The sequence below is a fragment of the Pseudoliparis swirei genome, chromosome 16 (assembly GCF_029220125.1).
Source record: "Pseudoliparis swirei isolate HS2019 ecotype Mariana Trench chromosome 16, NWPU_hadal_v1, whole genome shotgun sequence".
Taxonomy (NCBI): Eukaryota; Metazoa; Chordata; class Actinopteri; order Perciformes; family Liparidae; genus Pseudoliparis; species Pseudoliparis swirei.
The window spans coordinates 5,149,403-5,174,826 of record NC_079403.1 but is presented as its reverse complement, the minus strand read 5'-3'; the positions used below and the strand labels follow the sequence as shown (position 1 = coordinate 5,174,826).

The 25,424-nt window shown below is 46.1% G+C and overlaps 2 protein-coding genes across 2 annotated transcripts in view; both read left to right on the top strand.

Annotated features, from left to right (window-relative positions):
• Positions 1 to 19,456, top strand: part of LOC130206136 (rho GTPase-activating protein 21) — a 45,627-nt gene extending 26,171 nt beyond the window's left edge. Inside the window, 19 exon segments of the mRNA XM_056433937.1 lie at positions 1 to 1,103; positions 4,607 to 4,756; positions 4,859 to 4,961; positions 5,056 to 5,092; positions 5,494 to 5,613; positions 7,330 to 7,635; positions 8,889 to 8,953; positions 9,033 to 9,169; positions 9,344 to 9,486; positions 10,916 to 11,074; positions 11,455 to 11,500; positions 11,503 to 11,532; positions 11,651 to 11,724; positions 12,051 to 12,140; positions 12,224 to 12,349; positions 12,435 to 12,476; positions 13,497 to 13,602; positions 15,955 to 15,986; positions 17,118 to 19,456. The exon segment at positions 1 to 1,103 is cut by the window's left edge and continues 878 nt beyond it. Coding sequence (XP_056289912.1) covers positions 1 to 1,103; positions 4,607 to 4,756; positions 4,859 to 4,961; positions 5,056 to 5,092; positions 5,494 to 5,613; positions 7,330 to 7,635; positions 8,889 to 8,953; positions 9,033 to 9,169; positions 9,344 to 9,486; positions 10,916 to 11,074; positions 11,455 to 11,500; positions 11,503 to 11,532; positions 11,651 to 11,724; positions 12,051 to 12,140; positions 12,224 to 12,349; positions 12,435 to 12,476; positions 13,497 to 13,602; positions 15,955 to 15,986; positions 17,118 to 18,569 — 4,321 coding nt within the window. The 3' untranslated portion in view covers positions 18,570 to 19,456.
• A 1,392-nt stretch (positions 19,457 to 20,848) lies between these two features.
• Positions 20,849 to 25,146, top strand: apodb (apolipoprotein Db). The gene is made up of 5 exons (XM_056434120.1): positions 20,849 to 21,538; positions 22,588 to 22,734; positions 22,835 to 22,956; positions 23,263 to 23,348; positions 24,575 to 25,146. The coding sequence occupies exons 2-5, from the start codon at positions 22,612 to 22,614 to the stop codon at positions 24,805 to 24,807; spliced, it is 564 nt and encodes a 187-aa protein (XP_056290095.1). The 5' UTR covers positions 20,849 to 21,538; positions 22,588 to 22,611; the 3' UTR covers positions 24,808 to 25,146.
• Positions 25,147 to 25,424: the final 278 nt, after the last annotated feature.

Here is a 25,424-nt window from a genome sequence, read left to right as displayed (position 1 = left end):
CGGCGGCGTGGAGAAGGGCGCCGCGGCGACTCCGTTACGCAGCGTCTCCCAAGAGAGGCTCGGGGCGGAGAGGACCACGGCGGACAGGAATTGGCCCCGGAGCGCGTCCGAGGACGCCCTGCCTTTCTCCGGCGTCGCCGGAGTCCCCGAACCTCGGGCGCGGTCTTGCGACTACCTGGGCCAGCGGTCCGGAGACGCCGGGGGGGGGTCGGCCGTCTTCGGAGACCGGGTGGCGTTGGAGGACGGCTTGCTGCTGTGTCGGGGAGAGGAAGCCAGAGCCAGCCGGCAGGGAACGGGCCCGAGGGCGTCGCCTCGTCTGAACAGGAGTCTCCACGGACAGGAGCGCGACGGGCGAGGAGGCGGACTGTCCAACTCTGCTCCCGCGTTTACGAGATTCACGACGGACTCCAACGCGATCACGTCGCGGACCGACGGCGTCGTAATGAGACCGTCGCGCCTGCCCGTCAACCACTCCGTCTCGGACCCTTCGACCGCCTCACCCTCCTCTCGACCCACGGACCCTCTCAAAGACCAACGAGCCAACGCGGCGGGCAACCGCCCGAGCCACTCGTCCCCTCTGCACCTGCTGCTCCGAGGCCGGGCCGACAGCCTGAAAATGGAGAGCAGGTCGGAGGCCGGGTTGGCGGCCAGGTCCTCCTCTTGCTCCGGTACCTCCTCCAAACTGCAGAGCGTGGTCGTCGCTGCCTCTCCCCGTGCTTCCTCCGCCGCCAATGGAGCCGTCACCCAAAAGCCAAAAGCCAGAGGACTGTCCAGTTCCACCAGCGCCCTCGTACGGACTAACGGCGGTTTTGCGGCGGGCGTGGAAGGACCGGACGCGACGGTCGTCGTCCTAAGAAGGGACAAGAACTCCGGGCCGCCCCACGTCCGCCCTCCGTCCTACGTGCTCGCCGTTAACGACAACCAGGGAGCGGGGACTCGCGAGCCGCCGCCGTTGGTGAAGGCCGGCTCCGCAGACGGAGCCATGTGCTGGACGTCCGACGGCGGCGGCTTCAGGGAGGCCCGTCCGAGAAGACTCGGGGACGCGCGACAGAAGTCGGGCTCCGACAACTTGGACGACTCCCTGGATTCGATCCCCTTCATAGGTAAGGCTCCGCTCGCCTGCTTCCTGTTTCCATAGCAACCGCAGTGGCAGGGTAGCGCTGTGAAGACATGATGACGCGGCTACGAGTGACAAAGTGTGTTTGTGCGTGAAAGCTCGGCCGACTCTCGACGCCACGCCTGGAACGAGCTGACGGCAAATGACGTGAACTATCCACGTCTAATCTCTGACTTCAGATTAGAATTAGTTTTGCTCCAAGTTTCCAAATTTGCCATCGTGTGCTCGGCCAGACATATTGATTTGTTATTTTCTTATCTAAATCTGGAAAATGCTGTCGATGCGAATCAGGAAACTTTAGACTTTGTTTTATTTAAGGAAAGTCTTTGTGTCCTTCCGCTAACACGCGGATACATGAAGAAGTTTGGCTTATCTGGTTCAAGGAACCATATGTTAGGATTATATTCCTCAATGCAATATATTTTTTTATTTTATGATATTTTCAAATTTGGAAAAATTCAAATGATACTCCATCCTTATATACAGTCGAGGAAAAGTGGGTTCAGTCCATTGGGAAATTCTATCATGGGTTTGACATGCAAAGGAGAGTGTGTGTGTTAGTGTGTGTGTGTGTGTCAGGATAAACAGAAGATAAACAATCTGCTGTTGTCTGCACGCAAGATGGAACTGATGTGTCCTCTTAGTTGCATTAATATCACATCTTAAAATCCACATTTTAAGATGTGAAGTATGGTGTTCCTGCCCATTATAGATGCGGTTGCACTTTCGATATCTTTAATTGTGGATAAAATAAAAAAAATCTCTCTCTCTCTCCGTGGGAACCACATAACAAAACAACAACCCGAGTCGATGCACACAACCGCAAAAAAAAGGCAAAAACAGGCGCTGCATATCAAGTGTTACCCGTCGTGGTCTTATTTTTCATACTACAAGGACATCTTTTGTTTCCTTAATGTCATCGTGGATGTAGAAACAGGAAATACCCCGTGGTTTCGCGTCGCTCGTTAGAATCGGACTTCGTTGAAGTAGAGAAATAACACGCCTCTGTGGCGTCGAGCTCCAGTCGCAGCGTCATGACGGGGATTTAAAGGCTCACATCGCTTGTTTCCTGGTGCGATTTTGAACCCCGGGGTGACGTCAGGTGTGCGACGAGGTGACGGCGCGACACCGGGACGTATTCAAACCACCTTGCGGCATCCGAGTGGGAGCACCCCCCCCCCCCCTCCACCCATTCCCTGAATTGGCTCATATTTCCCCGCAAGCGTCGCCCTGATGGACTGTGACATAACAAGAGGAACTAGAACGGGCACTCGGTAGAGCGCATACCTTCGCATATCACAAGATTGGGCATTGAATTCTGAAAATGTTGGCATTAGTTGCATGCCAATTGGATAGAAATTGACCACGCTATGGTAAAAAGAAGATGTTGACCTTTTCATGACCTTGACCTTTGACCCGATAGTTCCCAAAATCTAATCAAATGGTCCCCGGATAATAACCAATCATCCCACCAAATTCCATGCGATTCGGTGTAATACTTTTTGAGTTATGCGAGTAACACGCATACAAATAAATAGATAAATAAATAAATACACGGCGATCAAAACATAACCTTCCGCATTTTCAATGCGAAGGTAATAAGAGCGTTCCTGCGGCTCCAATTAGATTTCACAGTATAGCTCCAAACAATAAAAGAGGAACAACTGCTGCACATTTAGCTTAGCTGTCTGTGCCCCAGAACAGCAGGGTTCACCTGTGTGTGTGTGTGTGTCTGTGTGTGTGTGTGTGTGTGTGTGTGTGTGTGTGTGTGTGTGTGTGTACATCTCTACATTTAGATCCAGATTATATTCCCCAGTGTTCTGTGTGTAACACATTTCTTAATTCACACTGATCATGTCAGACTTTAGAGAAAAATAACGATTATATGGCTGCGATCTCATGTTTGTGCTTTTAAATATAAAGTTATATTCCAGACTCTTTCTAGCCGGCGGCTTCCCGGTGTTTCCAGACCGTATGCTAAGCTAAGCGTAGCATCTCCTCCGAGTAGCTTCACATTGAACAGAGACAGAAACGAGTAGTTTAGATCGGACCCTGGCATCAGTGAGGTGTGAGGCATCCTGGGAGATGTCTTTGAGGGTTTAAAGGTATCAGGCAGGAATTTAATCATTTAGATCCTTTTATTTTTAGCTTTTTCTGTAACTTGTGATTCTATAATTTGGCGGCGTCACCGCTCACGAAGGAACACACGACGCCCTCGACCTGCTTTCACCTCCCCGCGTATCGCCCGATATGATTCATCCTCTCTTCATTTGCTTTCAGGGCTCGCCGTCCGGCCGATACAAATATACACATATTGCATATCAGACGGTATGACCCTGTGTGTGTGTGTGGCGATGCAAAGCCGCCGTGTTTATTTGAGAGGGGAAGGCGTGTTCCCGGCTTATCGGAACTCAGACGCCTCGCTGCGGCCGCTTTACGACGTGTTTATCCGAGTGGCGATAGCACACCTGAAGTACGCTTTGTTTTTTGGGGGGATTTCATGAGCCAAGTGATACTTCCTGTTTTTACCTTCGCATTGAAAATGCGGAAGGTAATGTTTTGACCACCGTGTATTTATTTGTATGCGTGCGTGCGTGTTATTCGCATAACTCAAAACGTATTGAACCGAATCGCATGAAATTTGGTGGGATGATTGGTTATTATCCGGGGACCATTTGATTCGATTTTGGGATTGATCGGGTCAAAGGTCAAGGTCAAGGTCACGAGAAGGTCAACATATTCTTTGAATTGCATGACATTTGGTGGCATGATTGGTTATTATCCGGGAACCATTTGATTAGATTTTGGGATCAATTTGGTCAAAGGCAAGGTCATGAAAAGGTCAAAATATTATTTTTACCATCAATTTCTATCCGATTGGCATGCAACTAATGCCAAAATGTTCATAATTCAATGCCCAATCTTGTGATATGCGAAGGTATGCGCTCTACCGAGTGCCCGTTCTTGTTTTATTCATGCCGACGTGTTCGGCTGGAATAATAAAGAGGAATGCCGCACGATCGGAACGATTACACAGTGGATCTCTTTGTGTGTAATGTCGTTAGCTACGTTAGCTAGGAACTCCTACGAAAAAGCTGATAAATACACTTTAATTCATTCTTTACACTTTTTTGGGAGGTTTACATTTGTCATGTAGCACGCTGAAACAGTTTGAAGCTTTACGGACACGCTAATGTCGTTAGCTACGTTAGCTAGGAACTGCTACGATTAAGCAGATAAATACATTTTAATTAATTCTTTACACTTTTTGGGGGGTTTTCATTTGTCATGTAGCACGCCGAAAGCTTTACATTCACTGACAATGTGCTAATACAATATATAGATTCAGTAAATGACCTTTACTTTGTTTCCGACGTGTCATTTCTTCCATCATCATCCAACCCCCCCCCCCCCCCCTGAACGCCGTTAATAATGTATTTAGTTATTAATAATCATTCCTTCATATTTCCTCTCTTCCCGCCTCCTCAGACGAGCCGTCGAGTCTCGGCACCGACCCGGACAGCGCACACGTCCTCGCCTCCGCCGTCGTATGCGGAGCGCCCATCGTCATCACCACGGTGCCGCCCAGCCCCGCCTCTCTGTCCCCGCTCCTCCGACGCCACATGTCACATGACCAAGGTGCGCGGCGACCGCGTCAAAGGAGGAGGAATCGGCTTGTGAATCATTGTGGGGTGTTTTTTTAACCCCTCTCTCTCTCTCTCTCTCTCTCTCCCTTCATAGATTCTCTCCGTCTCACAATTATCGAGTCAGATTCTGGTACCAAAACCGAGCGGTCCAAGTCGTGTGACGAAGGCCTGGATAACTACTGGGGAGAGGTCATCGCGTGAGTTATTAGAAAAAAGAGTTGAGCGACGTTAAGAAACGGCTCTCCTGATATCTGTTGTTGACGTTGAGATCCTCTCTTCCTTTCCCTTCAGGGGGCCTTTGATCCCGGGCCTGAAGAGTCTGAGGAAGGTGAGTTCTATCCCTTCGTTTCTTATCGCGTGAGTTCGGTGCCAGCCGTGTTCTCGGGTCATGTGACCCGGCACATCCTGCTTCTCTCTCTCTCCTCTCTCCCCCCCTCCTCTCTCCTCTCTTTCTTCTCTTTATTCTCTCTCCTTTCTTCTCTCTCTCTCTTTCCTCTCTCTCTCTCCTCTCTCTCCTCTCTTTCCTCTCTTTATTCTCTCTCCTTTCTCCTCTCTCTCTCTTTCCTCTCTCTCTCCTCTCTCTCTTTCCTCTCCTCTCCTCTCTCTCTCCTCTCTCTCTCTCTCCTCTCTCTCTCTCCTCTCCTCTCTCCCCCCCTCCTCTCTCCTCTCCGTGTCATTCCTCCTCCACAACCCTCCAGATGTTCCCCTCTCGTTGTTCTCGTCCTCCAGGCGGTGGACCGGTCCTCTGAAGACTCGGGGTCCAGGAGGAACTCGTCCTCCGGCGTGTTCTGCGACGCCGTCCGGGAGGGACTGCTGCACTTCAAGCAGCTGAACACGGACAAGAGCAAGGTGGGAACCAGGGAGTGGGAACCAGGAAGTGTGAACCAGGAAGTGTGAACCAGGAAGTGTGAACCAGGGAGTGTGAACCAGGAAGTGTGACACAGGAAGTGTGAACCAGGAAGTGTGAACCAGGAAGTGTGAACCAGGAAGTGTGAACCAGGAAGTGTGAACCAGGAAGTGTGAACCAGGAAGTGTGAACCAGGAAGTGTGACACAGGAAGTGTGAACCAGGAAGTGTCAACCAGGAAGTGTCAACCAGGAAGTGTGAACCAGGAAGTGTGAAACAGGAAGTGTGAAACAGGAAGTGTGAACCAGGAAGTGCATCTTCTGACTTTGTGGGAACCAGGAGTGTGAACTCTGCAGGATATTGATGACGTTGCCATGCCAACTAGGGCTGCAAGTCGATAAAAGGATGGGAACCAGGAAGTGGGAACCAGGGAGTGTGAACCAGGAAGTGTGAACCAGGAAGTGTGAACCAGGACGTGTAAACAAGGGAGTGTGAATCAGGGAGTGTGAATCAGGAAGTGGGAACCAGGAAGTGTGAACCAGGAAGTGGGAACCAGGGAGTGGGAACCAGGAAGTGGGAACCAGGGAGTGTGAACCAGGAAGTGTGAACCCAGAAGTGTGAACCAGGAAGTGGGAACCAGGAAGTGGGAACCAGGGAGTGTGAACCAGGACATTCACGGGAACAGGAAGTGGGAACCAGGTAGTGGGAACCCAGGCGCAGTGTGAACCAGGAAGTGTGAATTTCCAGGAAGTATGAACGTAGAAAACGTGGTTATTCAGGAAGTGTGGATAGCGGAAAGTTTTTCCAGGAGGAACCAGGAAGTGTGAACTGGAAGTGTGAACAAGGAAGTGTGAAACAGGAAGTGGGAACAGGAAGCTCTCTGAACCTTTAAGGAAGTGGGAACTAAAATGAACTAGGAATCACATCGTGTTTAACCATGGGTAGTGTTAGTATCGCTACACTGTGCAGCGTGAACAGCAGTGTGAAGCGGAAGTGTGAACTAACCAACTTCCCAAACGCTGTGGACATCTGAAGGCTGATTGAACGAGGACGCGACACGTCCATCAAAGATGTTTTATTGCGAAGAGCACCACTTCACATTTTCTCCGCGTCTCACTGCAATCTCAACGGCAGCGGGCCAGGTGAAAAAAAATCGTAAATAGGTATCGTGAACGTTCAGGTATTGTTCAGGGGGCCACATGGGGACCACTGCTCAGGAGAGGAAAGCTGTCAGTCTGTCTGTGACGGGTTCATCACCATGGTGACCAGTGGGTCTCCAGGACCTTTCCATGACTTTAAACCAAATTTCCATGATTAAACATTTTGTGAAAACTCTGTCTATACGTGACAAAGTGAGAAGATGTAGTATTTAAACTAACAATGAGAATTCCAAAGCATACAGTATATATACCGTGTAAATTAAAATGTGAATAAAACAAATTTTCATTACTTTTCCAAATATTTTGGGATTTTATTTTTTTCAATTACTTTTCTAGGCCTGCTAATAGCCATTTAAAATTTCCATGACTTTTCCAGGTTTTCCATGACCGTACGGACCCTGTTTTGAATAAAGGGTTGAGTTTTTTTGTTTTTTTATCGATTAATCGATAAAATAATCAACCGATTAATCGATTATCAAAATAATCGTTAGTTGCAGCCCTAATGCCAACCACACACTCCCCCTCTGTGCTCTTAACGCCCTTCTCGTGACTCCCGCAGCGCGTCGGGGGAGGGGGGGGCATGCGCCCGTGGAAGCAGATGTACGCCGTGCTGCGCGGCCGCTACCTCTGCCTCTACAAGGACAGGAAGGAGGGGCGGGCGCACGCCAGCCGCCACGCGGTGGACGAGCCGCTGCCCATCGGCATCAAGGCGTGCCTCGTCGACATCTCCTACAGCGACACCAAGCGCAAGAACGTGCTGCGCCTCACCACCGCGGACTGCGAGTTCCTGTTCCAGGCCGAGGACCGCCACGACATGCTGGCCTGGATCCGGGTCATCCAGGAGAGCAGCAACCTGGACGAGGAGGTGAGGGGGCGAGGAGGGGAGGGAGGAGGAGGGCGAGGAGGGAGGGAGGGGCGAGGAGGAGGAGGAGGCGAGGAGGGGCGAGGAGGGGCGAGGGCGAGGAGGAGGGGGCGAGGGAGGCGAGGGGGAGGGAGGGAGGGGAGGAGGAGGGAGGGGGAGGAGGGGAGGGGCGAGGAGGAGGAGGGAGGAGGAGGGAGGAGGGAGGGGCGAGGGAGGCGAGGGAGGCGAGGGAGGCGAGGAGGGAGGGAGGGAGGAAGGAGGGAAGAGGGGGAGGGAGGGGGGGAGGGAGGGGGGAGGGAGGAGGGGGGGAGGGAGGGAGGAGGGAGGGAGCGAGGGGGGGAGGAGGCGAGGAGGGGAGGGGGCGAGGAGGCGAGGGAGGAGGAGGGAGGAGGCGGAGGAGGCGAGGGAGGGGCGAGGAGGGAGGAGGTGGCCAGGAGGCGAGGGGAGGAGGCGAGGCGGGAGGAGGAGCAAGCGAGGGAGGCAGGAAAGGCGGAGGAGGGAGGAGGAGGCGAGGGAGTGGCCATGTGTGGCCTGCGCTCTAGAGTCATAGTTTAGACATAAAGTCATCCCCTCACCAAGAACAATACTCTTCTTCTTCTTCTTCTTCTTCTTCCTCTTTTGTCCTCCTCCTTTTTCTTCTCCTCCTCCTTCTTCTTCATATCCTCCTCCCTCTTCTTCTTCTTCATCCTCCTTCTTCTCCCTTTTCCTCCTCCTCCTTCTTCTACATCCTCCTCCTTCTTCTTCATCTCCTCCTCCCTCTTCTTCTTCTTCTTCTTCATCCTCCTTCTTCTTCTTCATCTCCTCCTTCTTCTTGTTCTTCATCTTCTTCTTCATTTAAAAGGGACCATGTACAGTTAAAACATAAGTATCACCATCTGATGCGCTGTAGCTGATTGCAGCTTCAGCTAATTTGCATCTGTCGTCCCTCCACAGACAATAACAAAAACAAACAATAACAAACATAAACAATAACAAACATAAAACAATAAAAACATAAAACAACAACAAACAGTACAGGGTAAGACACTACAACAGTAAATGTGGTAAGAAGAACACAAAATACACACAATGTACATAAAGCTACAGGACAGCATGTTAACAGTAAGTAAGAAGAACCATTAAAAGTAAGTAATTCGAGTCATAATAATCTTGCTCAGTGAGTCCAGCGATCACCAGCTTTATAAGTAATTATTAATCTGCCTCCAGCACGGCGACTGCCTCTGACGCCTCGACCGTCTCCTCTTGTGTCCCTGTAGAACGCGGCCTTCACCAGCCACGACCTCATCAGCAGGAAGATCAAGGAGTACAACACCTTGATGAGGTGAGGGGCTAAAGAGAGATGGGGGGGGTCCTCGCTCTTCAGGACTGTAAAGCTCACGTGGCGTTCGTGTGTCACGCAGTCCGGCGGGCAGCAAGGCGGAGGCGTCGCCCAAATCCTCGCGCATCAGACAGACGCTGCTGGGCGGGAAAGGAGAGACGAGGGCGTCGAGCGCCCTCACGCTCAAACCGGAGCAGGAGAGGAGGAACACGCACAAAGGTCGGAGGAGGGACATCCCAGAGTGTGTGTGTGTGTGTGTGTGTGTGTGTGTGTGTGTGTGTGTGTGTGTGTGTGTGTGTGTGTGTGTGTGTGTGTGTGTGTGTGTGTGTGTGTGTGTGTGTGTGTGTGTGTGTGTGTGTGTGTGTGTGCTGTAACGTGGCGCGCTGCTTGCAGATGACACCAGCCCGCCCAAGGACAAAGGCATGTGGAGGAAGGGGCTCCCGGGGCTGATGAGGAAACCCTTCGAGAGGAAGCCGTCCCCTGCAGTGACGTTCGGCGTGAGGCTGGACGACTGCCCCCCCGCTCACACCAACAAGGTGGCGTCACGGATTAGGAATGAAACCCGTCAGATGACTTTGTTTTTAATACTAAATATTAATTGCTTGTTAAATAATTGCATCTGTACTGAAGATTTTAGGGGTTTTATGGATGTTGCCGTTACTGTTTTCTTTCTTTTTTTCACTTCCAAAACAAAAACAAAATATGTCATAAACATTTTAAAAATAATACAAAATACAATAAAACAGGGAAAAATCATATATATATATATATTCCGTTCAAAAGTTTGGGGTCATCCAGACAATTTCATGTCTTCCATGAAAACTCACTTTTATTTATCAAATTAATTGAACATTTCATAGAACATATAGTCAAGACATTGACAAGGTTAGAAATAATGATTAATATTTGAAGTATTAATTTTGTTCTTCAAACTTCAAGCTCAAAGGAAGGCCAGTTGTATAGCTTATATCACCAGCATAATTGTTTTCAGCTGTGCTAACATAATTGCACAAGGGTTTTCTAATCAGACATTAGTCTTCTAAGCGATTAGCAAACACATACCATTAGAACACTGGAGTGATCGTTGAATGGGAAATGGGCCTCTATAATATTCCATATTTCATTGAACCATTAGAACTCTCACCTAGACAGTCAACTATTACATTAACAATGTATAGTGTGTATTTTTGATTAATATCTTATTGAAAAAACAAAACAGTGCTTTTCTTTGAAAAATAAAGACATTTCTAAGTGACCCCAAACTTTTGAACGGTAGTGTAAATACTATTAAAAGTAAGTAATAAAAACCATTAAATGTAATAATACATACTATTAAAAGAAATAATACATATTATTAAAAGTGATAATACATACTATTAAAAGTAAGTAATAAAAACCATTAAATGTAATAATACATATTATTAAAAGAAATAATACATACTATTAAAAGTAATAATACATACAATTAAAAGTAAGTAATAAAAACCATTAAATATAATAATACATACTATTCAAAGAAATAATACATACTATTAAAAGTAATAATACATGCTATTAAAAGTAAGTAATAAAAACCATTAAATATAATAATACATATTATTAAAAGAAATAATACATACTATTAAAAGTAATAATACATGCTATTAAAAGTAAGTAATAAAAACCATTAAATATAATAATACATACTATTAAAAGAAATAATACATACTATTAAAAGTAATAATACATGCTATTAAAAGTAAGTAATAAAAACCATTAAATATAATAATACATATTTTTTAAAGAAATAATACATACTATTAAAAGTAATAATACATGCTATTAAAAGTAAGTAATAAAAACCGTTAAAAGTAAGTAATACGAGTCATAATAATCTTGCTCAATGGGCTGACGAGCTTTTAACAGATTATTAATAATATGATGCGCTGCGCAGTCATCTGACCACGTCGTGTCTCTGTGCTCCAGTTCGTGCCCCTGATCGTGGAGCTGTGCTGTAAACTGGTGGAGGACCGCGGGTTGGAGTACACGGGCATCTACCGGGTCCCCGGGAACAACGCCGCCATCTCCAACATGCAGGAGGAGCTCAACAACAAGGGCATGCACGACATCGACATCCAGGACGACGTGAGTGGCGCCGCCGCTTTAAACGCTCCTCGGGAGTTTCAGGTTCCCCAGCGACGCCCTCAGTGTGTGTGTGTGTGTGTGTGTGTGTGTGTGTGTGTGTGTGTGTGTGTGTGTGTGTGTGTGTGTGTGTGTGTGTGTGTGTGTGTGTGTGTGTGTGTGTGTGTGTGTGTGTGTGTGTGTGTGTGTGTGTGTGTGGTTTATTAAAGATGCAGTGTTATGCAGATGTGTGAGCACCCAACTGCCCTGCCTCATTATTTAGGATTACATTCATGATATCTTTTTTGTCGGTGAACGTAATTAGAACCGACTGACGCTAGCAGACGTTTTTATTTGAATAAACTTTATCTCTTGACTTCTCTTCTGTTCTGGTGTTTTCTCAGAAATGGAGGGACCTCAACGTGATCAGCAGTTTGCTCAAGTCCTTCTTCCGAAACTTCCAGAGCCGCTGTTCACCAACGGTAGGCCTGCAAAAGGGTCGTGGATGCCACCTAGTGGCCAGAAATGAGAACTGACACGCTGTAAAATAATGAATAATAATATTTACCTCCAGTCTAATACTTTTATTTCTACCTGCAGATCGGTACGCAGACTTTATAGACGGCAACCGAACCCAGGACCCAGTGGAGAGACTCAAAGTGCTCAAGAGGCTGGTGAGGCGCTTTGGCAACTCACTTCATCCCTTAAAGTTAAATGTAGTATTTATGTATTGATATATTTACTTGGTTGTAAAGCAGTTTTTACAAGAGCCCTAAAACCTCATGAAGAATAAACACAACTTAATTCAATTCAGTGTATTTTATATAGCCCAATATCACAGATTATGAACTCTCCTCAGAGGACTTTACAACACATACGACATCCCTGATCTTTGACCTCACACCGGATTTTAAAAAGCAACAGAGGAGGATCCCCGTCCAGGGTCATGTGACCAGGTGAACAGCGTAACAGAGTTAACGTCCTCTCTCTCCGCCTCCAGCTTCACGAGTTGCCCGACCATCATTACGAAACCCTCAAGTTCCTCTCGGCTCATCTCAAAACTGTGGCTGACAACTCTGAGAAGAATAAGGTGAGTAGACACGCCCACACACCTCTTCCTTCACTGTGATTGGACGGGAGGAGTTAAAAAAAGGTTATTCTCGTTCTGGCCAGATGGAACCGAGGAACCTGGCCATCGTGTTCGGCCCCACTCTGGTGCGCACCACCGAGGACAACATGACCCACATGGTGACCCACATGCCCGACCAGTACCGGATAGTGGAGGCCCTCATTCAGAATGTGAGCCGGAGATCTTCTACTTTTTGATTAAAGATGTACACGTAGAAGAGAGAACATCATGTCATGCCGTTCGTCTCTCCTCTAGTACGAGTGGTTCTTCACCGACGATGGAAACGGAGATCCAGTGGTGAGTACAGATGGGTGTCTGCCTCAGGGGTGGACTTCAACCAGTTTAATAAGATTAAAACTATTTATTCATCCATAAAAGGAACAATTTAGTAAACCCAAAAAACATTAATATTTAGTGAAATTTCAGTGAGCAAAATGACATTTCTGCTATTTTGTATAATTTTTGCAGAATTACATTTTTTATATTTTATATCATTTTTGCAAAATTACATTTTAGTTATTTTGCATTATTTGAGCAAAATTAAAAATATATATATTTCGTATAATTTGTGCAAAATTAAATTTTTGTTATTTTATGTAATTTTAGCTAAATTAAATTTTTGGTATTTTATATCATTTTTGAAAAATGTCATGTTTGTTATTTTGCATTATTTCAGCAAAATTTAAAAATATATATTTTGTATAATTTTAGCAAAATTAAATTTCTGTTATTTTGTATAATTTTTATGAGCAAAACGATATGTCTGCTATTTTGTTGCATTACAACCTGGAATTAAAACTTTATTTAATCTGGATTTCATGTCATGGACATTTGACTGCAAACAATCTCTTTATACACAAAGGCACATGATGTCAAACAATACATATCATTTATCAGCATGAAGACCACAGGTGTCAAACACAAGGCCCGCGGGCCGAATGCGGCCCACCGCGTCATTTTATGCGGCCCCTGACGGCTTGAAAGACACATGATCGCCTTTACATCCCGTGCTTTTATTTTGAAGGTTTCAAATTAAATGGATTTGTGTCATAATAATAGAGAAATGTTCTCGAATAAACAATAATCAAATGCAAAGAGAGTTATTCAACAATATGTTCGGGAGTATTTTATACAGCGCTTCAGTAACGCCGGCCCTTTAAGAGGCCCAATGAAGACCATCTGAACATCTCAACCCAATCTTCCTCCTGCTGTTTCTCCCTCCTCATTCCGAGGATGTAAAAGCGGTTTCATCATTGCAAACTCCTCCTGACCTCCTGACCTCCTGACCTCCTCCTGACCTCCATTTCTCCCCCTCAGACTATATCTCGCCAGGAGAGCGCGGTGGAGTCTCAGCCGGTGCCCAACATCGACCACCTGCTCACCAACATCGGCCGCACGGCCACGTCGCAGGGCGAAGTATCAGGTAACACGCCGCCTCCGGCAGAGCGACTCCCTGGTGGGTCCACCTCTCTCTCTCTCTCTCTCTCTCTCTCCTCTCCGTGAGCCAGTAACACATGTTGATGATAACGCTGCTTCCTCCCCCAGGCCATAGCTTCCCCCCCCCCCTCTTTTTGTGTGTGTGTGTTTTGCTTCTCTGGCCGCCCGCCGCCCTCCAGACTGAAACGTCTACGGCAACCCGGCGGGTCCGAACGCCGCCGTCGGCTTTCGGCGAATTTATCTGCGTCGCACGAAGAAGCGACGCAGATAAATTGTCTCGCTTCTCCATTTTGCTTCTGATAGATTTAAATCTCCTTTTTTAAAACCCTTCTCCCCTTTGATACTGTAACTCCGGGGCCGTGTCCCCGCCCCCCCTCCCTTAGCCCCGCCCACCGCTGCACTCACACGGCACGCCTCTCTTCTCGCGCCGCCCGTGTGTGAACGGCGCCCTGTGATCCCTCTGTCTCTAGTGAGGCTCTGTCGGGTGTCCTAGAGGCTTTCCCAGCACTCACACATACTGATCTTGACACAGGCCAAGTGGGCGGAGTCTATCACGCCGTGATGTCACTGATGGACTCTATAATGTCCGCCGTGGACAGCTGGAACTGTAGGAAGAAGGAGGATTGTTGCCCCCAGTGTAGCTGCCTGATCTGCAGGAACCCGCAGTTCTTTTAAAAAGAGCGCCGGACACGCCAAAGAGAGAGGGGGAACAAAACGACGACGACGATGACAACAACGACAACGCCGACCACGACAGGGCGTGTAAGAAAGAGGCGCCGCGGCGGCGACACGGTACTGTGCAGGTGTTGTGGTTGTCTGTCGGAGGCCGGCGCTAACCGTCTGTAAAGGCTCTCCGCTGTCTCTCCTCGCTGTCTCGCAAGCTCGCCATCGGGAGAGAGAGCACGGTACGGTTCCCACGCCGCCCGGGTGTCTGTGTGTCGTGCCGTCGTCTGTATTGCAATGGGGGGGGGGTACAGGGGGGGCTCGGCTATGCCACACACACACACACTAACACAAGAGACATCTACATAGGAGGAGGAGGAGGATGAGAGGACTGATTATAGGTCTACTCTCTCATGTAGTGACCCTCTCCTCGTATAGCCCCTCTGTGACCCCTCTGTGACCCCCCCGTCACTTCTGGTGGTTTTTATTGGGTTGTTTCTCCGTCATCATGTCGCCGTGTCGCCGTGTAACCGTGTCACCATGTAACCATGTCAACGCCATCGCAGTCTGTCTGTGGTCACACCTCATTCTCATCAACCATAACGTGCCTGCAGCGAATGTCGTCATCGCTTCATCGGAAAAGTTACGCGCCGACGGAAAAGTTTAGTCACTTTTAGATTATCTCTAATATTAGTTAGCGCTGTACAAAAATATATGTTATACTTTATATATTTATATATATATACTGTATATCTATAAATAATTATATATATGTATATATATATATACATATATGTATATATATATATAAATATATATATATATTTATAAATATATATATATACATATATTATATAGGTACATATATGTATATATGTATATATTTATCTAAATATATGTATACATATATTTATATATATTTAATATATATATATATATTAAATATATCTAAATATATGTATATATATTTTTATATATGTATATATATTTATATATAATTATTTATATATATATTTATTTATATACATATATATATTTATATATATATAATTATTTATATTTATATATGTATATATATTTATATATATATTGATATGGTTGTTTGCAAATGTAGAAAAGAAGTGAAACAGTGAGAATAAAGAAGCAATACTTACTATACTATATATATATATATATATTACAAATAGAAAAGGCTGTTTTAAATTGTTCACTGCAAGTGCAGATACACAACGATACGTTTTTATATGTATATAAATATATATATATTTATATAAGTCAATAAATGCTCCGATAGGGTTCCCGTCTGCGTACCTGGACGTCCCTCCTCACCATCCTTGTGTCTCATGGCACATTATCAGCTTCAAACGTACTGCAGTTGCACTCGGCGTCCCTCTGAAGCTCTGATGATGATGATGATGAAGAGGTCACAACATTCCTCTCTCTGACCCGAGTGCAGCGCCGAGCTCGTCCATCTCCCCGTGACGCCGCATGGCCTGTTGTCTGCTCGTGGATGTGGTCGCTCGTCTTGTCCCTCCTCATCAACATTGTTCTGTTCTTCCTTTTTTTTCTTTCCTTCCCCTTCCTGTTGCATTTTCCCATGGTGCACCTCACCGACGTGTCCGCCCGCTCAGTGACATCATCTCACCTGTCTCCTCTCCTCTCTCTTCTCCCACAGATTCACAGACTAGTGACTCGGCTAAATCAAAGGTGAGGGAGTGAGCTTGTGTGTGTGTGTGTGTGTGTGTCTGTGTCTGTGTGTGTGTGTGTGTGTGTGTGTGTCTGTGTGTGTGTGTGTCTGCCCCCAGCGTTAACCCTCTCAGGCCCCCAAGTGAAGGAGGAAAGGAGGTAGGTGAGGACCCTTCAGTGGAGACCAGCATCACACCAACACTTCACCAAAGTCACCACCAAATAAATCTCCCCGATTGTGGCGGCGCTCCGATAGATGTCCTCATTTACTGTGCTCACCCTGATAGAATGAAGACTTATTTATTCATTATATTTAAATTTATATATATTTATATGATTTAAAAATTACTTTTTTTTACAGGTCTTCATCAGGACTATTTCTTTAGTAAAAGTCTCTTTTTTGCGATTATTTAAATATATATATATAAATATATATATATATATATTTAAATATATATTAATAAATACATATATTTATATATATTTAGATATATTTAGATATAAATAAATATATATTTATATATTTTAATAAATATGTATTTAGATATATTTAAATAAATATATATTTAAACATATATAAATAAATATATATATATGTGTATATATATATATAATCACAGAAAAGAGGCTTTTACTGAATATATAGTCCTGATGAAAACCTGTAAAAAAAGTAATTTCTCAGTCATGTGACACGACACATTATAGTGTGTTTACGTTCATGGTATCAGGTGAAATCACAGATGGATATCAGAACAATTTAGACTAAATAAAACCACTTTTTTTTCCTGCATGGGTAGCAACCACAAAGGGCTGAGAAAACATATTTTTTACATTTCACGCAGTAATCTGAGCCACGCCCTCTTTTCTGCTTCACATCGCACTTTCTGCAGTTTCTCCTCATGAGATAAAATAAGAATAAAAAACACGCCTCCCATCGCCTCGCCGCCGCCGTGCGGACGCTTCGCTTCACGCCTCCGCCTGCTTCCGCCGGCATGGCCACGCCCTCTCAATGACGCCGTTAACGTTCCTCTCTCTGTCCACCTCGCTGCTTCACGGAGCGGCCGCGGTACAGGTTTCCGTTTACGGGGGGGGGGTCCTCGTGTCCCTAAACGTCATACATACTCACTGTGGCTCCCTCCTCTTCCTCCGAAGGGTTCCTGGGGCTCGAAGGACCGAGAGCTGCTGGTCTCCTCCATCTTTGCTGCCGCCAGCCGCAAAAGAAAGAAGTCCAAGGAGAAGCCGCCGCCCAGCAGCTCAGACGATGACCTGATGGAGGCCGCCGCCCCCGGCCAGAAGGCCAACCACCACGAGGCCCGGGGCGAGGCCCGGCCCGGCCTCCTCCTCCACGCCGAGCCGCCGGCGGAGGAGAGGCAGGAGAACGGGAGGGCGCCGGAGGTCACGCCGAACGCCAAGCGGGAGCACAGGAAGGAGCCGCCGCCGCCGCCGAGCCCCGACCGGACCGCGGCGAAGCCGTCTCCGCCGGACGCCCCGTCGCCCCGGACGGACGACAACACCTCCGACCTCGGGACCATGAGCTCCGGGGCGTCGGCGCCGCGGTCGAGGCCGAAGAAGTGGAGCGGCGCCGAGGTGAGCTCCGTCACCTCGGACTACTCCACCACGTCGTCCGTCACGTTCCTCGCCGGCGCCCTGAGCCCGGAGCCGCACGGCGGCGAGGAGGCGGACGACGAGCGCAGCGAGCTGCTCGGCGAGGGCCGGCCGGCGGAGACGGACAGCGAGAGCGACGACCCGGTGTTCGCGCCGGGCGGCGGCCGGTCGACGCCGCGCGGCGAGACCGCCGAGGTCGGCGGGGCGGCGGCCGCGAAGCTGGAGGCGCGGCGCCTCTTCCCGTCGCAGCGGAGGATCGAGGGCGACGCCCTCTCCGGGCGCCGGGCACTCCGGCAGAAGACCGACAGCGAGTCGTCGGCGGAGGGCGTCGCCGGGGGCGAGGCGGCGGCGGCGGAGTCGTCCACGCGGCTCTCCCGGGTCCTGGAGGTGATGAAGAAGGGGCGGTCCACCGGCAGCCTGAGCTCGTCTTCGCGCAGCGAGTCGGAGCGACCCGAGCCGCCCGGCGCCGCCGTCTGGCACCTCAAGATCACGGAGCGCCTCAAGTCCAAGTTGCGCTCCTCCGCCGACGACATGTTCGCCCAGAAGAGCCGCGGCGGCGGCAGGAAGAAGAACATCCGGCGCCGCCACACCCTGGCCGGCCAGAGGGACTTCGCCGAGCTGGCGGTCGCCAACGACTGGCGGCGGCTCGGCGGCGCCGACCCGACCGCCGAGCCGTCGGCTCTGGACCGCCTGAAGCCGCGCTGCTCCTCCCAGGACGTCTCCATCCGGGACTGGATCAGCAGGGAGCGCCACAACGGCTCCGACTCGGGCGCGGAAGCGGCGCCGAGAGCCGTCCCCGAGGAGGCCCGCCCGGCGGCTCCCGAGGGTCCGCCTCCTCCTCCTCCTCTTCCTCCTCCTTCTTCGCCGCCCGCGGGGGAGCACGTCAACGGCGGCGGGCCGCAAGGCAAGAACAACAAAGCCGGCGTGGGGGCGGAGCCTCACCCCAACAAACTGTCCGCGGCGCACGTGGTCCGCTCGCGGTTCTACCAGTATCTGTGAAACAGGAAGGGGGCGGGGCTTGTCTGAGAGGACTTTGTTTTGGTTTTTAAAGGAACGAATGCGTAAATGTACGAATGAGTATTTCTAGCGAAGGTTACTGCACAATATTTTTTCTACAAAGTATACTTTATGTATCTCGTGTACATACTCGTGTCACGGGATCTCCTACGTGCGACGGGGTCCCTGAACGTTGCGTCAGATGAACTTTACGGATTGTTAAACGCCGATGAAGATGAAGAAGAGGAGGGAGCTTCTCTCGGTTCGGCTCCTCCTCTTCGGGATGAAGGGCGTTATGGACTAACTCTCGTTGCTCGTGGCGATGTTGTCAACACGATACGTCCGCCTGTGTTTCGCCTGTACTTGAAGTATCGGGCGTCCTGAGCTGCTTTCTGCGCCGCGTGCTGGGGGAAGTTTTATTTTTTCACAGTACCGTCATAACCGGCCGGATATTAGCTGAATGGAGGATTTATTATAGTTTTTATTAAATAATGACTGAAAAAAACAACAACACACACAACAAGAAACAACACATGAAATGCTGATACTATCGTATTTAATGCTTGGTACAGTTTTTATTTCAACATTTTTACACGTTGTTTTTATCTCAAAAAGAATAAGTGCCTCTTTTTCCCCCCCCTTTTTTTTAAAGACCGTTTTTACCAGAAACACTTTGAGGAGGAAATGATCCAGGAGAGGAGAGTTCACGTCAACGTCAGAGCATTCAGGTGCTTTTATTTTATTTTGAAAAGCAGTGACATGCATGAGGGCGCTCAGAAGAGGGAGGAGCCACACAAGCAACTGCATGAGACGATGTGTTGTGACAGTGAACATCTGGCCTGTGGAACCAGAGGTGCAACAAACACTGGAAATAAATCATCTTTATGAAGCGCGTGTGTCGGCTCTGCTCACTGAAGGGACGAGGTGTTTAGGTTCTCTTTATAACCTTTGACCTTTTGTGACTTTTTACGAGATTTTCTGACACGCTGCACTATTTTTTTGACAAATTATATTATAATTTTCCACAATTTTCCCCAGACTATAATATATAGAGACTTTTTTTAAAATAAAAACTGAAATATATCCTTTTCACAACATTGAGGACTTATAAACATACTCTACTTTGACTTTATTATGACATACTTTACAAAAAACTTTGTTGTATGTAAATATATAAATAATTATATATATATATATAATATATATATTTATTAAATATATATAAATATATGTATATATACTTATATATATTTATGAATTATATATAAATATATGTATACATATATTTATATACATTTTTTATATTTACTGCTGAACACGACAAACACGTTACATATTTAGGATTTTCTATATAAGGGCATTTAAGACTGGATACGATTATTAAATAACATTATTCTGTAACTTTCTTATGACCCTATATTAAGAAACTTTAATATAAAGTTACTACTGCGTGTGTATTCTATGTGGTGGCTCCCTCTGGTGGTTGCAACAAGAACTACACTGGCCAAAAGCAAAGCCGAGCCCCTAATTATTATAATAACAATCAGTGTGCTCAAGCACCAGCCCTTTGCCTGGATGAGAAAGTGCCACTTTTTATTCATCATTATTTAAGAATAAAAGTTACTCTTCTGTCATCAAGTCCCCAAATGTGTTTTAATATCCGACGGGGCATTTATCTGAGAATTCGCCCCGACGCTCACGCAGCCGCGCCCCTCCCCTCCACCCTCGCCACCAAACGAGTGCACCTCTCTCCTCTGACCGGCAGCACCAGACCAACAGGTCATGACGGTGTTTGTCCCCTGACGTTGTTTTGTGATAAATCAACCACAAAAAATAAACAAACAAAAACTCACGAAATCCGTGATTTCAGCTGTTTACTGACTTAGTTATGTTTAGAGAATAGAGAGGGAGAAAGAGAGAGAAGAGAGAGAGAGAAGAGAGAAGGAGAGAGAAGAGAGCTATTTACAGGGGGTCTAGGATTTGCGTGGCCAGACTGAAAAAAAAATATGCCTCTCTGGTATTGTTCAGAGGGATGTCTGTTGATGTTCATCAATACTCATTTTGAAATGACAGAGGGCAATACTGATCCGTATCAGACTAGCGAGGAGGGCAATACGTGGCTGGCATGACGACCCATTAGCCAATCAGAACGCTTGTAGGCCTACTGTTGTTGCTATATTTCATAAAGAAAATGTAAGCAAGCGGTCTGATGCTGCCCAGAGGAAATGCAGGTCGAGGATGTATTGCATCATCAGTGTAATGCGCTTCAACTCTGTCAGAATTCTTTTTGTGGCATTGGGTGCCCTTTTTTTTGGTTTGAGCACCTGCCCCCCAAAATGTCTGTGCACGTGCCTGATAATAATATTATTATTATAATTCAAACTTAAAGCGATTTTCTAAATACACAGACGCGTTGTACATTATAATGATAATAATATATTATTAATATAAGACATAATCAGAACGAATCAGCACCACAAAATAAAATATATACTTTTAAAAAAGAATAAAATACACCAAATAAATACAATTAGAAAGATTAAAACTAAATTTGATTTGACTAAAGCCATAAAATTATCTATTAACCGACATAAAACAACATTTTAATGAATTATCTAAAAGTTCATCATAGTGATTTTGAGAGAAATTAAAATATGTAAATCTTTTAGCTCGAGCTCCATAATAATGGAGCAGTGGAAGAAGCGCGTGCTCGACAATAAAACTGTAAGTGTTCCAAACCAAACGTGTAACCGGTTCACACGACGTGTGTCTCCACAGCAGCGTGGGAATGTGCGCGCGGCGACAAATGAGTCGCCTCGTGACGCGGCCTCACTGCTCCTGTATTTATTCATCAGCAGCTGCCGACTCCACCGGACACCTCCACCCCTCACACACCTCACACACCTCACACCCCTCACACACCTCACACACCTCACACTCCTCCGGACACCTCCACCCCTCACGCACCTGAGGTAAGAGATAAAGGTTTATATTTTATTCATTTTGAATTATTCTGCATGATACAAAACCATTGCTCGTCTCCTCTGTTGTGCTAAATTATATTATACAATGTTTGTTTTCTTCCTAATCCGGACTACAATCTAAACGTTATTGGGTAACGTTGTTGTATAATGACAATTAAAACCTCGTGACATTGTCACTTTGTAAATTTAAATATTATCTTTACAGCTTTTTCTTCATAATTACGATAAAATGACTGCAATACGACCACAATGACTCCAGAGGAACTGGTCGGACCGCTGCCGGTTTGTAAAGAGACAAAAGAGAAGAAGAGATTCTCAGACGAAACACGTTTTGTGACAACACCGTCGAATCCTCGGGGTTTAACGTTTCTACGGAGAACAATAGAAGAAGAAATGCTGCGAGACCGGGTGGGCGTTCAGGTCAAAGGTCAAACTCATCCAAAGACAGCTATACTTTTAAATAACAGCTTTCTGGCAGCTTGGCGATCTGCAAAAATTCAAATATTAGAAATTACATATATAATTAAACTTGAATTTTAGTTGGCCACACCCGTCGGAATAAGCATCCCCAAATATGCTCCGTCACAAACTGACACCACACTATTTACTATAAAAATATGAAACTTTAATTCCATTCGCAATATTTATATCTAGTTTGATTTAATACTACATTATAATAATTAGAATAATAATAATAATAATAAAAACATTACAGCTACACAAATAACTATTTAAAATAGTTTGCTTTTGTGAAATCTGTATAAATGCTTTAGTTTTATTGACATTATTTTAAGAATAATGGAGACGTTCTTTTATTCCACTCTTCTTCCTCTTCAAAGCCCAGTTACATTACTTTTTACTTAAGTAACATTTTAAGTAATTATTTTTCTCCTTTTTACTTAAGTAATTACTTTTTCTCCTTTTTACTCCTTTAAATCTGTAAAGTTATCAAATAAATGTAGAGTAAAATGCCGGAAAATCGAATCGACAAATACATTCTAACATGATACTTATAATATAAAATATGTTTTTCTTAGAGTTCTGAGCGCCAGTAGAGAAACATGGCCTCCTCTTCCTCCTCGTCCCTCCTCTTCCTCCTGCTGCTCCCTCTAGTGGCAGCACAGACCTACCACTGGGGTAGCTGTCCCACCCCCATGCTGCAGCCCAACTTCACCCTCCAACAGGTAAGCGCGCTCGTGACACCCTTGGTTCCCACGCTGGCCGAGCCCCCCGTCACGCCTCCTCTCCGCCCCCCCATCACGCCTCCTCCTCTCCGCCCCGCAGTACATGGGCCACTGGTACGAGATCGAGAAGCTGCCGGCGTCCTTCGAGAAGGGGAAGTGCATCGAGGCCGACTACGCCGTGAGGCCGGACGGCACCATCCAGGTCCTGAACAAGCTGCTCTAGTGAGTAGCGAGGGTCTCCGGTGTCGGAGTCCCATTGGCTGCAGACTGAGGGACAGCTGCATTCTGGGAAATAAAGTTCTTCCACCTCCGTAGAGTCGAGAAGACGGTGACCCCTCGAGGGCGAAGGAAAGGAGTCTTTGGTGACAGCGACAGGAACTATGAGATTTACGTTAATCGAGAAGTCTAATCTGAGGCGTGCATCTCATTGAACAGGGAAAGAGACAAACCCCACTGCATTCTGGGAGATGATAGATTAATATGTATTGTATATTTCTGTAACTGATGTACCTTGTTCCTCCACCTCAGTAAAGGCAAGGTGACGACGGCCGAAGGAACCGCGGTGGTTATAGACCCGAGAGAACCGGCCCGGCTGGGAGTCAGCTTCTCGCACTGTGAGCGCTCTTCTTCGTCCTCATCCTCTCTGCTCTGGGCTTTTTGTTTCCTTCATCCTCTTCTTGTTGTTCTTCGTCAGATTGGTCGTCTTGCTTTGTTTCACGTGTTTTATTTATGGCTATTATATTGTGAAAATCGTACCGTAAAACATTTTTTTCAGCCGACAACTCGGTTATTACGTCAGCGTAATGTTGAGGTGAATTTGTCGGAGTCGGATCTCACGACACTGATCTGTATCTGTAGCTCCTCCCCTCGGTCCAGGGTTGTGTATTTATTTGAGACGACTCGATCGTTTCTCGAGGACGTCGTCCAAAAGGAAAAGTTATTTCTGTTTATGAAGTGTCTCAATAGTTGAGCATGTAGATGGATAAATGGATAGATGGATGGATGGATGGATGGGTAGATGGATAGATAGGTAGATAAATGGATAGATAGATGGGTAGAGGTGAAGGTAGATAGATAGATAGATGGATTGATCGATAGATTGGTAGATAAATGGAGATAGATGGATAGATGGGTTGATATATAGATAGATAGATGGATAGATGGGTAGATAGATAGATAGGTAGATAAATGGATAGATATATAGATAGATGGGTAGATAGATAGATAGATAGGTAGATAAATGGATAGATAGATGGATAGATGGGTAGATAGATAGATAGGTAGATAAATGGATAGATAGATGGATAGATGGGTAGATAGATAGGTAGATAAATGGATAGATAGATGGATAGATGGATAGATAGATAGGTAGATGGATAGATAGGTAGATGGATATATAGATAGGTAGATAGATGGGTAGATAGATAGGTAGATGGGTAGAGAGATGGATAGATGGGTAGATGGATAGATGGGTAGATGGATGGATAGATAGGTAGATGGATAGATAGATAGGTAGATGGGTAGAGAGATAGATAGGTAGATGGATAGATAGGTAGGTAGATGGGTAGAGAGATGGATAGATGGGTAGATGGATAGATATACTTTCTTCATCCTCATGGAGAAATTAGTTCCAATAAAATATAAAATCAGGGCATACTACATTTCAGAATTTAAATAATAAAGGGGGAAAAAAGGGAAAAAATGAAAGTTTATAGTGTATACAAGTGTATATTTCTACATGTATGCAAACTAAATCAAATATTATAAGTTCCACTCAGACGTAGAGATGTCAGCTTAGTCGGCGTCTTTGACACGTGATGATGTCGTCTCTCCCTCCCAGTCTCGCCCTACGTCCCGTACCTGGTGCTGAGCACCGACTACAGCGGCCTGTCCGCCGTGTACTCCTGCACCAACGTCCTCAACATCTTCTACATCGACTACGCCTGGATCCTCAGCCGCTCCCGCTTCCCGCCGCCGGAGAGCGTGGCGAGCGCCAAGCAGCTGCTGAGCGGCGAGGGCGTCGAGGTGTGCGGGATGAAGCCCACGGACCAGATGGGCTGCCCCGATGTCTAGGGGGGCGGAGCAGGGGGCGGGGCTAAACGCGGGGACGACAGTACCTCGTATTGCAGTTAGTGCGAACAACAAATCTGAGAACCGCGTGCTGTGATTTTCATTCTTTACTAGTTAAATCTTCTGTGTTCAAAGATGTTAAAATGAATATTTAGAATAGATTAAATGGATTCTGTAACTGCTCTGTGCTTTAATGATTAAAGAAACGGCATTTGTAAAAACCTATAATGAATTAACACGCTTCAGGACGTTACAAGCGGCATTTTGTATGTGATATGTCGACATGTTACTTTGTGTGAAATAACGCGTGAAGAAGAAATGAGCATATTGGTGGTGATGGCATTAAACATGAGGGGGGGGGGAATATTTCTTTGTCTAATAAAGCTTGAATCATTAAGCAGATCATTTGGTCGCGCTTCTTATTTTCTATTGACTATAACTGAGAAAGTTAGGAGTGACGTAATATCTGAGAAGATATCCAAAAGTTTCTCAGTAACTGGAAGAAGAAAAAAGTTAAGAGTGAAATATAATATATATATATATACACACATATATATCATATATATATAAAGAATATTATATTTATATATTATATTTATATATACACATATATATTATAT

What these genes read in the sequence shown, in the direction of transcription:
- apodb (XM_056434120.1), top strand. Translation starts at nt 22,612, where the DNA reads ATGGCCTCCTCTTCCTCCTCGTCCCTCCTCTTCCTCCTGCTGCTCCCT. An exon ending in CCAACTTCACCCTCCAACAG is followed by an intron (nt 22,735 to 22,834) that starts GTAAGCGCGCTC and finishes TCCGCCCCGCAG; the next exon opens with TACATGGGCCACTGGTACGA. An exon ending in GGGAGTCAGCTTCTCGCACT is followed by an intron (nt 23,349 to 24,574) that starts GTGAGCGCTCTT and finishes TCTCCCTCCCAG; the next exon opens with TCTCGCCCTACGTCCCGTAC.